This window comes from Ursus arctos, unplaced genomic scaffold, assembly GCF_023065955.2.
Source record: "Ursus arctos isolate Adak ecotype North America unplaced genomic scaffold, UrsArc2.0 scaffold_2, whole genome shotgun sequence".
Classification (NCBI taxonomy): Eukaryota; Metazoa; Chordata; class Mammalia; order Carnivora; family Ursidae; genus Ursus; species Ursus arctos.
In genome coordinates this window covers 87,475,926-87,489,858 of record NW_026622874.1, presented here as the reverse complement: position 1 = coordinate 87,489,858, position 13,933 = coordinate 87,475,926, and the positions used below count along the sequence as shown (strand labels likewise).

The following is a 13,933-nucleotide window of genomic DNA, read 5'->3' as shown; positions in this document are numbered from 1 at the left end:
AAAAAATAGCCTTGACTTTTGTGGTCTCTCTGGACTTAACCGAATCCCTATAGGGATGGTCATAGAGCTGACTTACTAGGACCTTCTAGGAGTTTAAGGACTTGGTCCTTTCCTTCAATGCACATTTGCATGTTGCCTACATACAACACCAAACCCACTCTTAGTGCTCCTCTCCCACTCTTAGTACTCCTCTAAACTTTGGCCTCACTTCTGTGCCTGGCCTCACTTCTGTGCCTAGCCTCACTCAATTCCCTGTGAAACCAAGTCAAGTAAAGCAAATAAAAACTTAAGGTCAACGGAAGATAGTAAAAAGGACTTTTCAGAAGGGAGCAGCCTGTGCAAAGCCTCAGACACCATAAAGTATGCTCTCAGACCAGTCCTCTCAAATGTCAATTTGGGGCTTTTGACCTTTTATAATAACAGTGAATTCCAGAGCGTGTAAGTGATAGGTGGAGGAGAAACTAGAAGGGATTCCTTAAAAAAAGGAATGCAACTTGCAGACAATAGGAAGCAACTGAGGGATGTCGGGGATTGTTCTGGAATCAGGGAGGTCATATTGACCGGGGCGAAGGCTAGGTGTGAGCAAGGTGGCTTCCTTTCTGCCTCTCACTTCAGAGGTCCTCTCTGGCAGATTTCTCCGGGGCTGTGGAAGGAGATTTGGACAGGATTCCTCCATCCATTGAACACGTATTTAGGTATGCCTACTCTGCCCGGCCGTGTTCCAAGCACTGGGGCTGCAAGGGCGACCCTCAGGGATTGTAACGCGGGAGGCCGACGCAAACAGAAATCAAAGCGTGCAACGAAGTTACAAGCGGGGCCGCAGCTCACTTTCTTCCCTCACGGAGAGTGCCGCGCAGCGCACTGAGTGTCCATCCGCCCGACTAGCAGCGGCCCCCTCCGCCCGCGGTCACCCCGGCTCGCAAGCTGCCGACATCCGGTTCCTCAGCTCATTTCCATTCTTAGGCTCGAGAGGTGGGGTTAGGGGCGCGGCGCGGGAAGGGGAGGGTGTGTATGACGCCATTTCCGGCGCGCGGCGGAACTGATCCCCCTTTGCTTCCGCGGCGGGGCCGGAAGTAGAAGCGGCGGTGGCGGCGGCCCAAAGCGAAGGGAAGGAGGAAGGCAGGGATCCCGGGAGCGGGAGCCGGAGTCGCGGCGGCGGTAATAGTCCGAGACCCCTCTAGGCCACCGTCCCGAGCGCGGGCCCGCGGGGTTCGACGGGAGTTAGCGGGGAGCGGCCAGGGCCGTGGGACTTTGGGGGTCCGGGGGCCGATGTGAGGGGAGGCGGGGGTGGGGGGGCCGGGCCAGCTCCAGGATCGAGTTGCCTCCCTACCTCCACCCCCGGCGCCCGCTACGGGCAGTCTGATCCACGGGCTCGCCTTCGCCTTTCTCAGGAGACCCCTGTGCGGTGCGGAGGGGGCGGCGGCCCCGGCTCTGACCCGCGCCGGGGGGGTGGGCCATGGCGGAGATCAGCGACCTGGACCGGCAGATCGAGCAACTGCGCCGCTGCGAGCTCATCAAAGAGAGCGAAGTCAAGGCCCTGTGCGCTAAGGCCAGGTGAGCCGGGTGGCCCCGCTGTCCCGGGGTTCCGGCCTGAGGCAGACCCAGCTGAGAACTTGGGGCCTGGTTCATCCTGGAATCTTTCCCAGAGAGGAGCAGAATAGAGCCACTTCCCTCGAGGAGCAAACAGCCTGTTGGGAAAAGACAGACCTGGAGAAAGACACTTAAAGTATTAGGTGATGTGTTTTCAGTGGCGTTAGAGAGTTATAAGAAGTACTTAGGAAGCTCAGGGAGACAGCCCTACTTGTCGGGGGAACAGAGGTGTCTTGGAGGAATTGAACTTTGGCGTAAGGCCTTGAAGAATAAGATGATAAAAGGGAGTGTCCACAAGAACAAAAGTTCAAGGCAGGAAAGCTAAAGACTCTGTGGTTTATAAAAATTTTTTTAATTCTAAGAGCAACCCCTAAAAGCAGGTGGAATTGTCCTCCTTTTGCAGGTGAGGACTCTTACGTTCAGAGTCAACCAGCAAGAAAAGGATGGAGGCTGAAGCCAGCGCTCCCTGTCCTGTCTCTTTTCAGGCCTTAATGCAAGATGGTGGAGTTGGATTACCGCGTGTTCAGGGTGAAGTGGTAGCAAATCAGCCAGAGTAGAATGAAACCTGACATGAAGGGAGGCCCGTGGGAAGCAGGATGATGTGGTTGAGAGCTCCGGCTTTGGAATGTGATGGTTCTAGGTTGGAATGTGAGCGCCGCCACTTACTGGCAGTGTTGGTGATCTTGAGTTCTCCGCACGGTTTCTTCATCTGTCAAGTGGGAATAATGAGTATTTAAGAAGACGGTGGTGAAGAACCAGTAAGTCGGTTCTTGGGACGAGCTTAGCATAGCACCTCGGTACAATGTAAGTGTTCAGCAGCTTTTAGGTGTTACTGTTCCTACCGTGTAGGGAGGGCGTTGCCGATAAGGACTGACATCACCGGGGAAGGCTTCTAAGAGGAGGTGGCCTTGAAAGATGCAACTAATTTGGATAGCGGATGGGAGCAGGGCCAGGGAGGAAGGACATTCCCGGCAGGATGAGAGCACGAGTGGAGGCTCTGAGATGTTTGGGCATCAGTGAGGAGACCACTTACCTGCCTCCCCTGAGGTACCGTTTGGGGCTTGCACCACGCTGGAGATTACCGGGAAGGAGCCAGCAAAATGACCCTACATTTGTGGAACAGCAGGCCCGCTATTGTACAAGAGGCCTTGTACTGACAAGCAACGTCTGTCTTCCCACAGCAATCTTGTGAGGTTGGAACTATTTGCTCCCTTTAACATGACTCCTAGAGGCCTCGTGACTCGACTGAGGTCACCCAGAGAGAAAGTGGCAGAGCTGGGCTCTGAACTGGCGGCTCTCGGCCTCTCGCTTGGCTTTACCTCAGACAGACCCACAGCGGCCAGACCAGGCCTGTTTGACGAACAGGCAAGGCCTCGTTTTAAATGCTTGTCTGTGACTCTCTGTGTTTTGCCATCTAAAGAAAATTTCCCTGACTGGACCAGCCCCAAAGTGTTTGTAGTCATCCCTGTTCCCTCGGTCTTGAGTGGCATTTTTAGGAACTTAAACCAGTTGTTACTTGGCACCGTTCTTTTTCCTGTAAGACTCATCGTGCCCTGAGGGCCTGAATTGATTTGGTGGTGATGGTAGCTAGTGCTTGCATCTAGAAAGCTAGCCTCCGTGCGCTCTCTCTCTTTATGTCAGTATAGTAAGAGAGCAGAGGGGTGGTGGTTGTTTTTTTTTTTTTTTTTTAAGTTTTGTTTATTTATTTGAAAGAGTGAGACAGACAGAGAGCATGAGTTGGGGGAGAGGGAGAAGCAGACTCCCCGCTGAGCAAGGAGCCCGATGCAGGGCTCGATCCCAGGACCCTGCGATCATGACCTGAGCCGAAGCAGATGCTTAACGGACTGAGCCCTAGACCGGAGGGTTGGAATCAGGTGGTCTTCAGTATGAATTCCAGCTTTGTCACCTATAAACAATATGACCCTGGCCAAGTCACTATACCTCTCCAAGACTTTGATGTCATTATGGAGCTCCAGTGGGATTCTGCACGTCGGGACAGGGACTGGGGCTTCAGCAGGCGCTTCCTAAAGGTGGCATTTGTTGCGGAAGTAAAGGTGGGCAGGTGTGAGCCCTGAAAGTTTGGATGTTGTGCTGCGAGTGACAGAGCTAGGGTCGGAGGCTGGCCCTTGTCCCCAGACCATGCTGGGCCCTGCCAGCATGGGTCGGGGGGCGTTAGACCTGGAATCTGTGGGTGAGGCTGGCACAGATTCTTAGGACTTTGGGCTCCTGAGTTGCCCTTCTTTCACTCTCCAGCTTCGTGACCTTGATCCTGCCCTTTTTTCCCTCTAAGCTGCAGTTTCTCTGTCAGATGAGGATGAAAAGAACTTTCCTGGGTCAGCTGGGAAGGTCAGCACAAGCAGTTGATGTGGAAGGATGTTGGACATGAGATGCTGTCCCGGTGGGAGGGCCTGGTTGCCGGCTGCGCCCTCAGACCCCTGCCAGGGCCTCCTCGCATTCCCAGAAAGCCAAGCAGGCACATTTCCCTCCAGGCGCCCTTGTCAGAGAGAGTACCCTCAGGGGCATAGGTAAAACCAGGGTTCTCCGAAGCTCCGAGTCTCCTGGGAGGAGGCTGGCAGGAAGAGGTAGGCGAGTGCCCGGGGCCCTCCCACACCGGAGCAGCTTGATAAAGGCTCCAGACCCCGGAGCCGGGCCTCCTGGTTCAAGTCCCCCCTGTGCGACTGTGGCCAGTGTACTCATCTGGGCAGCGGGCGGTGTCACAGTGCCTGCCTTTGGGGTTGGCTCTTCGAGTGTGTCATCGATGCAAAGCTCCTCCCGCGGTCCTGGGGCACGGCGTGCCCTGGAATGGTCACTGCTGCTGGCCTCAAGGTCGAAATCCGGAAGCGCGGCACCTCTTCCATGGCCTGTCTGTAACTGACCGAGTGGTTTTATGTCACATCCCCTCAAGTAGTAATAGGCTCCACTGCAGGGAGAAGTGAAAGAACAAAGTTGTCACTCCCTCTAAGGAGAAAGCCCCGCGTGTCACTTTGACGGTGTGTCTGAGGACTGGGTGCCTTTGGACAGTCTGGGCAACGCCTCGGTGATGGGCAGGGAGGGACTGTAAGCTCAGCGGGGGGCACGGTCTCAGAGCGCTCCAGGCCGAGGGAGCAGCGTGAGCAGAGGGCTCTGTGTGGAGAGGAGGTCTGTTTTCTGGAATGTGCCCCGGATGTATGAAAGAAGGCAGCAGGGAAGGTCAAGGCTTGGAAAGGCCACTGCATCCTTGGAAGGGCTTTGAATGCAGTAAGAGTCTGGGTTCTGGCCTGTTGGCCTTGGGGAAGCCCGGCCAGCCCGTCCTGGGGGTCGTGCACACCTCACTCCTGCCCCTAGAGGTTCAAGGACTACTTCATGTCCTCCCCTCCAAAAAGCTGAGGAATTGGGCCAGGCTGGCTTGGCTGTGGTGACCCTGGTCTTCTCCTGTCTCCAGAGAGATCTTGGTAGAGGAGAGCAACGTACAGAGAGTGGACTCGCCAGTCACGGTGAGTACCGTCTGTCCTCCCAGAGCCCGGCTCGCTCTCGGAGGCGCATGTGCGTTCCCCTTGATCTCACGGGCTGCCGAGGCCCAGCCCTCATCCCGGAGAGCCCAGACAGCCCCGTGTATCCGCTCGCTCTCCCATCTTCAAGGGAGCCTTGCTGTACGAAGCGGATGTTATGGGAAGGCTCTTTTGATTTGTTGGGGGGACGCTCTTGGCCAGAATAGGAGGCCTCTTGGTATGGTGAGTGATTCTCCTCCACGTGCTCCTGGGTGTTCTCTGTTACTAGGAGCTTGCTTCTGGGTTCTTTGAGGGGAACGGGGAGGAGAGGGCCAGGTCCTCCAGAAGCTACAGGTCTAGCTGGAACAACCTGGCTCTGGCCCTTCCCACAGAATAGTGGGCGCTGCATGTGGGATGGGGTGTGATTCTAGACCCGGCGAAGTCAGGTAGGAGAGTAGATTCTGGGCCCGGGAAAGTAGAGACTCGGCGGGAGGGCTGAGGAGCTCCCGAAGCAGGGCGTGTTTTGAAGGCTGGGCCCTGGGAGCAGAGCTTTCAGACTGTGTGAGTTCCGACCCCCCTGTCCTCACCTCCCAGGTATGCGGCGACATCCATGGGCAATTCTATGACCTCAAGGAGCTGTTCAGAGTAAGTGTGGGGAGACTGTGGGACAGAGAACCTGGGGGCCGACTGGAAGACCCCTCTCACTGAGAGTGGCAGCTTTGAATTTGGTGCGTGGAGTGTGGGCGAGAGGCCTGCAGTTAGGTGGGCCCTCTGAAAGAAGGGCCACTGCTTGACTGGCAAACGGGCTGCCACGGTGGGGGACATTTTGGGACCAGGCAGAATCTTCTCCCCCCACCAGGTGGGTGGCGACGTCCCTGAGACCAACTACCTCTTCATGGGAGACTTTGTGGACCGTGGTTTCTACAGCGTCGAAACGTTCCTCCTGCTGCTGGCACTTAAGGTGGGAGCCCGGGCTTCGGGTGCCCAAGCTGGGCCACCTCCAGCCTGACCTGTCTGTGCCCTCGTCCCCTGCCCCATCTGCCCCCAGCTCTGAGCTGTGCTGCTGGGGTCCAGCTTGCCAGGGGGTGGGCAGAGCCGCTCTCCTTGACTCGGGGGCGTCTGATGGGGCCCCTGGAGGGGGAGTCGAGCGGCGCGTTGGAGGGGAGGGAAGAGAGGCCCCCCGTGTTCAGAAAAGAGCAGGGCGTTGAGTTCGCCTAGGTATGGTCTCCATTGGTGGGCGAGATGACAAGGCCCCCGGGGGTCCGGGTAAGGACGCGGTGGCGAAAGAGGAGCCACTCAGTTTGTGGCTGATGGAGAGGGGTCAGCTTTGGAGCCCCTGGAGGAGAGACTGGGGCCTACGAGGCGGGTGCGGCAGGACTCAGGCGTGAGAGGACTGGGTGGGGCTGACACGTGAGGAGGTCCGGGAGGGAGGGTGAGGTGACGAGGGACGGCCAGAGCCCGGAGCCCAGCCCCGTGCGGGTGGCTGCCCGCAGGTTCGCTATCCTGACCGCATCACCCTGATCCGGGGCAACCACGAGAGCCGCCAGATCACCCAGGTCTACGGCTTCTACGACGAGTGTCTGCGCAAGTACGGCTCGGTGACCGTGTGGCGCTACTGCACGGAGATCTTCGACTACCTCAGCCTGTCGGCCATCATCGATGGCAAGGTGGGCCGGCCGCCGGGCCCTGCAGGGGTGGGACGGGTGGGGGAGGCGCTGGGCTCAGCTTGCCCGCGCTCCTGTCTTGTCGCCCTGTAGATCTTCTGTGTGCACGGGGGCCTTTCCCCGTCTATCCAGACCCTGGACCAGATCCGGACGATTGACCGGAAGCAAGAGGTGCCCCACGATGGGCCCATGTGTGACCTGCTCTGGTCCGACCCTGAAGGTGAGGGCGGGGGTGGGGCGGGCAGGGGCAGGCGGGCTCTTCCCTTAGTTTGGCAGGAGACTGAGGGGGTCCTGTGGTGAAAGGGACAGTTTAAAGGGTGGAAGGGACGGTCGGGCCAGACGGTGGGGAAGAGCAGAGCGGGGCTGGTCTTCACGGGCACGCTGCGTGCGGGGGGGGGGCGGGCACGGGCAGCTGGTGCGTTGAGCTCGGAGACGGGTTGGGCGTGTGTGTCCTCGCTGAGAGGCTTGTTGGGACAAGGTCATCCGTGCCCTCAGTGTGAAGGGGCTTCTGCAGAGGGTAGACTCCCAGAATGCTGGCCCCTGAGGATCCCTCATTTTGTGGGGTCCCCCAGCTCGTCTAGAGCAGAGCCGGGATTGAAAGCTGAGTCTCCCAAATACCAGTCCGGAGCTCCTTCTGTGACGGCACGGCCTCCGCTCCCTCCCTGCCCTGCCCAACTGCCTGGCCGCCACCCCCAAGGTGGCCGGGCCAGCCCTCTTCACACCTGCTGGACCCTCGTGGTCATTATCAGCACCTCCTTTCACTTTCGGGTACACCTGTTTAGCCAGTAAATCACATGGTCACTCTGATGACGGGGCAGCTCCAACTGTCCGAAAGTTCTTTCTCCTTTGGAGCTTCTCTGCTCCGGCATTTGCTGTCCTGTCTCCAGGATCCCCCAGAACACACTCCGGCCCTGGGCTCTTGCCCCAGGGGCCTGATTTGGAGAAGGGGATGGGATGTTCTCTTTCGAAGGGCAGTGGGCACCAGAGATGCCTTGAGGGCGCCGTCTCCCCCCATCCCTACCTTCCTTTGCCTCAGACACAACAGGCTGGGGCGTGAGCCCCCGTGGGGCTGGCTACCTGTTCGGCAGTGACGTGGTGGCCCAGTTCAACGCGGCCAATGACATTGACATGATCTGCCGTGCCCACCAACTGGTGATGGAAGGTTACAAGTGGCACTTCAATGAGACTGTGCTCACTGTGTGGTCAGCACCCAACTATTGCTACCGGTGAGCTGCCCGGGCCGGGAGGTCAAGGTTGGGGTGGGGAGCCGGGCTGACCCACTCTGACGCTACCGCCTCCCCCTGCCAGCTGTGGGAACGTGGCAGCCATCTTGGAGCTGGATGAGCACCTCCAGAAAGATTTCATCATCTTCGAGGCTGCTCCCCAAGAGACCCGGGGCATCCCCTCCAAGAAGCCCGTGGCCGATTACTTCCTGTGATCCCTCCAGCCCCTGCCCCTCCAGCCTCTCTGGCCCTCGGACCACTGTGACTCTGCCCTCTTCTCCAGACGGAGGCTGGGCATTGGGGGGCTATCTCAGCTCTGCTCTCCCCCCAGAGAGGGCACTTCGAGGGTGAGGACTTTCTCTGGAGAGGCTCGGAGCCTCGGCTCCACGCTCCTCTCCTTTCTTCCCACTTGAACCATGGAGTTTCCAATAATTTTTTGGTTTTCTTTTTTCCTTTTTTTTTTTTTTTGTTTGTTTTTAGATAAAAAATTTTGAGAGAAAAAAAGAAAAATTCTAATAAAAGGAGAAAAATGGTCTTTGGGTTTGTGTCCGACTTGATGGGTAATGACCAGCAACGCCGGCCTGGGACCTGGGGTGCACAGAGGACCTTGACTGCCCCAGAGCCTCCTGGGCTAGATCCAGTGACAGCAGCTGTTCCCCGGAGGCTTGCCACGTGCTAGGTAGAGAGCTGGGTTCTCAGAAGCGGCCTTATTTAATTCTCAAAACAAGTGAGTGTCAGGACATTCAGATTTCCCCATTTCCCTGGAAAGGAAACAGTCCCAGAGCTGCTGATTTACGCGCACGATGGTCAAGCAGCAGGAAATTGGCAAGTCGGAATCGGGGCCCAGGTCTTCCCACAGAACCTTCGCTTGCCCAGCCCCGCCCAGGGCTCAACAGCATTAGCTGACGTTTCTAGAGCACTGAGGCCTTTGGAGTTTTATTAACAAAAATACTCTGGTCCTGAGAACAGACTGGTATGGCTTGCGCTGGGGTGAGGGGGCACAACTTGCGGAGCCCAAGGGTGAGGCCCAGGAGGTGGGAGAGCTGGGCAGCGGCCCCATTTGGCCAGGCAGAGCCTCCCTTCATTCACACCCAGGTGAGAGCCTGGAAGGGGAAGCTGGCCCCAGCTGGACTCCCAGCAGCTTAGCCAGAGCTTTGAAGCCAGGGTGGGTGGGAGTGAAATCAAAGTGTGAAGTGGGGTGGGGGAGGCCCCAGGCAGCCATTTGGTGTGGGGGATGGGGCCAGTGGAAGTGATGGGGCTGCAGGCCTGGGGGAAGGGCAGCGGAGGTCTGTGATGGAAGATAGGGAGGGAGGCAGAGGGGCCCCCAGAGAGCTCAGTACATTGGTTTGGAGCCCACATCCAGGTAAGCCCCAGGGCCGGGGTAGGCAAGGGGGAAGGGACCCCCCTGGAGGAAGTGCGAGGCGAAGGGTGCCGGGGGTGCAGCTGCTGGGTATCCTGAGCCCCCTGGCCCAGGCTGCAGCTCCAGGAACGCAGCTGAGTAGGGGGTCGGACGCCCCGAGTCTGGAGCCTCAGGGAAGCTGGGGTTCCTGAAGTCAAGAGAGGTGTCAGAACAGGGGCAAGGGACCCCAACTTAGAACAGCCCAGCTCCGTGCCCTCGTCCCACTCACCTGGTTGGAAGGTGACTGGGGGCTCCATGAAAAGCCGCGGGGTGCAGAAGGTAGGCTTCGGCACTGGAGCCACCACACGGAGGGGCTGGCGCTGGGGCAGCTTCGCGGGGGGCCGGGGCCTGCTCTGGGTCCGACTCGCGGATGTCCCCACCCAGCGTGGAATCACAGGGACCGCCTGGTGCATCTGGGGAGACAGAGGGGACAGGTTGGGCTAAGGAAGACTGGCGCCTGAGGACTGGCCCCCGTCACTACTGAGACTATGCTCACCTCCACTCCCATAGGCCTCTGCGGCTACCGGCTCTGGGCCCCGCAGTTTCCTCTTCACACGGGCATCTCGCTCCCTGGAGAACAGTGACAATGATGATGATGATGATGATGACGACGATGGTGATGGTGATGGTGATGATGGTGGTAATAATAGCACTTGCCAGGCATTTCACCCTCCCAGGGACCCTGTCGGGTAGGTGCCATTATTATACCCATTCTACAGATGAAGGAACTGAAGGCCAGAGAAGTGACTAGAAAGCGGCGGAACTGGGCTCGATTTTCCCCCTTAAAACTTTCCAATGCTTTCCTATTGCATGTATTGCATTTGCGAAACCGCTCCCAAGCTAGAAGGCCAGGGCATGCTCTGAACCCCGCTCATCCCGCTTGGCTTGCCAAGCCACCATAACTGCCTTGCCGCCCGATTCTGGAATCCTCTTCTGTCTGCCCCTGCTCACCTGTTGAGCTCATCCTTGTCTCAGTTCCCATTCTTGTCTCACTTCCTCAAGGAAGTCCTCCCGAACTCCCACAGCATGACACAACCTCCCTCATGACATCTGTCCACAGTTTACATGTGTTCGGGTGACCCTTTGATTAATGGCTGCCTGACACACCTCGAGGGCAAGCGACAGCTCCGCGGGAGTGGTCCTCCGTACTCAGAATAGAAGCCAGAGTCCTAACTAAACCTTTAGTACCCAACAGAACGCGGCTCCCCTTCGCCTCTGACTTGCCTCTTCCCCTCCACCCACGCCACCGGCGCACCCTCCCTCAGGGCCCTCGCATAGGCTGTTCCTGCTTCTTGGCCCGCCTTTCCTCAGATGCCCACTATATACCCTTTAGGACTTGTCCAGGCCTCTAATCTATTGCATACCTCGCTCCGGTCCTTCCTCTCTTCCTTCATTTCTTTTCTCTTCAGAACTTATCCCTAACATGTAATATTTTACTTATGTCTGTTTGCTTGCCTCCTCTGTCCCCTAGAGTATCAGCCCCATAAGGGCAGGGGCTTTGGTTTTGTTCACGGATGGATCTCCAGCGCCTGGAACTGTGCGTGGCACACAGCAGGTGCTCAATGGGAAACACGAGTGATGAACGTCCTTACTTACTCCTGTGTTCCTGGCACACCGTGGTCAGCTCACGAACATTTGCTGAATGAGCGAGGGAATGAATGAACAATGCCCACCTCTTACAGTTTCTGCCGTTCTCCCGGAAGCCCTTGGCAAAGGGATTGGCTGCGATCTTCAGTTGTGTGATCTGGGGACACACATCCAGGGTCAAAGCTCCCGCGGGCCGGGGCAGGGCCCACCACCCCCCTCAAGCGGGGTCACTTACCCGCGGGTTTTGGTAGGCTGTCACAGAGATGAATGTGGTCTCAGGGAAGCGGAAGGAGGCGACCCCCCCCCAGTGCTGGCTGCAGAGCTGGGCTGCCCGCACCAGGTGTATGCGGGGCTGGTACTTGTGCATGGAGTGCAAGATCAGCTGGGAGAGAAGCACCGAGATCACTCCCTGCCTGGGGCCCCACCCCCACCCCTCAGCCTGTCCTCCCAGCCGCCGGGGCCTCACATGGCCATGGGGGTCCAGGGTGCTGTTGGTGAGCTTGACACGGTGGAAGGACACAGGCTGCCGCATCCAGTGTGCGCCCGTGGCAGGAGAGTCGGGGTGAATGTAGACGCGGTCAGGCAGGCGGGGTTCCGCCTTGCCGCTGGGCTCCCAGCGCCGGCCCTGCCAGCGGTAGCGAGCCCCATCCACTGGAACCACATCCAGAAGAAACAGGTAGCGGGCCTCGGGGTCCAGGCCAGTGACTGATACTCGACAAGCCGGGAACATGCGCCTGGACGGGGGAGGGGATGGGAGAGGCCTGGTGCTACCCACTGGCCGGGAGTGGGCACAGTGGTGGCTGTGCCCCCCGCGAGCTCACCCGGTTTTGTCAGAGACCCGTCAGGGAAGGTGGAATTAGAATTCAGAACGCAGGGTCTTCGAGCATCCCATTTTACACACGGGAAACACGACAGACAGGGGATCTGACCAGGGTCACACAGCGGTTTAGGAGCAGAGCCAGGACTCCTGACTCCTCGCCCCTCCAACTCCATGCGCAGAAGCCGTGGTGACACAGTTCTGTCCCTAAAATCCTTCCAGGAGTCTGCTGCCCCCCACTCTGCTCTCCTCGCCTAATCTCCAGCACCAGTCTACACCGCTGGCCAAACCTGCTTCGGGGAAAAAAATGTCCTGTCTGCAGCGAGGCAGAGGACTTAGCATGCTCGGGCCTGAGCTCCCGGCCTAGAAGGACATGGGCCACATGCTGACCGCATCCCTGCCTCCAGGGTGACTCCAGACCTAGTCATATACTGACCCCGATCCTGGCCAGATTTCCCTGAATGCTGGTCACTGGCTGGCCCTTGACCCCAGCCGTCGTCTGAACGCTGGCTCCCGCCGCAGGCTGACCCCTGATCTGGGCCACAAATGCACCTATAACCCAGCCAGACTTTCTGACCCAGGCCCAGGCTGACCTAGGACCCTTGCTATAGGTTGGTCCCTAAACCAGCTACAGATTCCACAGACTGACCCTTCGCCCTTGCCACGAATGACCCCGATCCAACCTTAGAGTGACCCTTGACCCAGGCCACACTCACACCCTGAACTCAAGCAGAGCTCTAGACCCTCTAGCAACCCCCAAACCTAGCCCCATCGCCAGGAACCCTGCCTTTCCCACAGACCCCACCAGGAACACACTGGGCCCTCTGACCCTGGCCCGGCCCTCACCTCCCAGCTTTGGTGATGACCATCTCTGTTCCCACAGAGTTGAACTCTTTCCACAGCTCCCGGTTCTCCAGGCTCAGGCTGACTCCAGGGAGCGAATGAAGGGCCTCTGGGGCTGGGGGGGGCCGGCTCAGTGCCCAGGGCGGGGGCCAGCGGGGGCAGGGGTGGGGGAGCGGCCAGGGTGCAGGGAGCAGCCTCAATCCCGGACAGGAAGCAATCCAATTTGGGAGTGTCCAGATCTGGAGACGGGGGCAGAATGAGGAGCCAGCAGAGGGCCACAGCCCCCCACGGTCCCTACACAGGAGCTGGTCCCCATGCTCACCAGGGTAGCGGTAGCCCTCTGCCAGGGCAGGCGGGAAGCTGGAATCTGTCCCCGGCTGGGGGGGCCCAAGGCGGTAGCCTGTCCCCAGGGAGGGGTACAACTCTCGTGGATGGTACATGGAGTAGTCCTGCCTGGCCTCAGGTCACGCTGCCTAGAGTCAGTCCCCCGGTGCTGAGAGATGCCCCCTTTATAGCTCACAGCTCAGCCCCTTCCAGACCCAGGATCACAGCCCCTCCCCTATTTGGGGCCCGGGAGTTGGGCTGGGGTGGAGACCCCTGGGGCCTGGAAGGGGTCCAAGAGGGGGCCGGATTCCTGGGTACCCTCCCCTTCTCTCCCCCCACCCCAGGCTTCATTAGCTCCGACCCCCTGCCCCCTCATTACATAATTAACTCCTCGGCCTGATTGATCCCCGGGGCTCGACAGGGACGCAGTTTGGCGCTTCCGGCCAGCTGGTCCCCGTTCCCACGGGGGGAGCCCCGGCTAGGGATAAGCTACTGAGGGGCGGGGCCTGGACCCTGGGATGGAGCCTAGAGTCCTGGGGTAGACCTTGGCGCCCCAGACTTTTCTAGCAGGTACCCCCACCTCCACCCCCTTCCCTCGGAGGTCAGAGCTTGGAGGGATGAAGCAGGACTGGAGGGAAAGAGCAGGGCTGGAGGGACTGGGCCTGAGCTTATTGTTACGCGGGGCACTGGGGACCTGGAGGAGTCCGCAGCCGAGGCCCGAACCCTGGAGTCCTTCCTTCCTGCTTCCCATTCTGCAAGACTTCCACCCTCCGCAGAGTCTCCGAAGCGCAGAAGCCCGCACAGCTCAACAGTCTCTGAAGGCCTGTGCCGGGGTTTCCCAGAAGGTCCCGCGCTGGGGAACCCTCGGAACTACACTTCCCAGCAGGCCCAGCGCCGACACTCGGTGCACAGCAGACGTTCAGATGCCGCTGGGGCCGCTGGAAATTGTAGTCGCGACGAGAAGGGCGGCGAGACTGGCGGCGCGGTTGCCTCCCAGGAGAGCTTGCCTCTAGGCGGCG

The 13,933-nt window shown here is 59.0% G+C and overlaps 2 protein-coding genes across 3 annotated transcripts; one reads left to right on the top strand and one right to left on the bottom strand.

Annotated features, from left to right (window-relative positions):
• The first annotated feature begins 1,062 nt into the window (after nt 1–1,062).
• PPP4C (protein phosphatase 4 catalytic subunit) lies at nt 1,063–8,478 on the top strand. 2 transcript variants are annotated; one of them, XM_026515726.4, is made up of 9 exons: nt 1,063–1,158; nt 1,392–1,554; nt 5,012–5,063; nt 5,652–5,702; nt 5,917–6,018; nt 6,551–6,724; nt 6,815–6,941; nt 7,758–7,947; nt 8,030–8,478. In XM_026515726.4, the coding sequence occupies exons 2-9, from the start codon at nt 1,457–1,459 to the stop codon at nt 8,157–8,159; spliced, it is 924 nt and encodes a 307-aa protein (XP_026371511.1). In that variant the 5' UTR covers nt 1,063–1,158; nt 1,392–1,456; the 3' UTR covers nt 8,160–8,478. The 2 variants fall into 2 exon arrangements, with proteins under 2 accessions (XP_026371511.1, XP_026371512.1); XM_026515727.4 differs by lacking the exon at nt 1,063–1,158 and adding an exon at nt 3,881–3,936 and having other exon boundaries at nt 1,479–1,554.
• Nucleotides 8,479–8,641: 163 nt separating this feature from the next.
• On the bottom strand, nt 8,642–13,220 carry TBX6 (T-box transcription factor 6). Its single transcript, XM_026515725.4, is given in 9 exon segments — nt 8,642–9,491; nt 9,573–9,756; nt 9,840–9,913; nt 11,017–11,087; nt 11,166–11,312; nt 11,397–11,664; nt 12,594–12,712; nt 12,714–12,829; nt 12,913–13,220. Coding segments are annotated over 9 exon segments (1,311 nt in total). The 5' UTR covers nt 13,031–13,220; the 3' UTR covers nt 8,642–9,277.
• Nucleotides 13,221–13,933: the final 713 nt, after the last annotated feature.

Excerpts from the sequence above, each read along its gene's own strand:
- PPP4C (XM_026515726.4), top strand. The coding sequence starts at position 1,457 with ATGGCGGAGATCAGCGACCTGGACCGGCAGATCGAGCAACTGCGCCGC. Across the intron at positions 1,555-5,011 it reads GCCCTGTGCGCTAAGGCCAG|AGAGATCTTGGTAGAGGAGA; the intron begins GTGAGCCGGGTG and ends TCCTGTCTCCAG. Across the intron at positions 7,948-8,029 it reads GCACCCAACTATTGCTACCG|CTGTGGGAACGTGGCAGCCA; the intron begins GTGAGCTGCCCG and ends TCCCCCTGCCAG.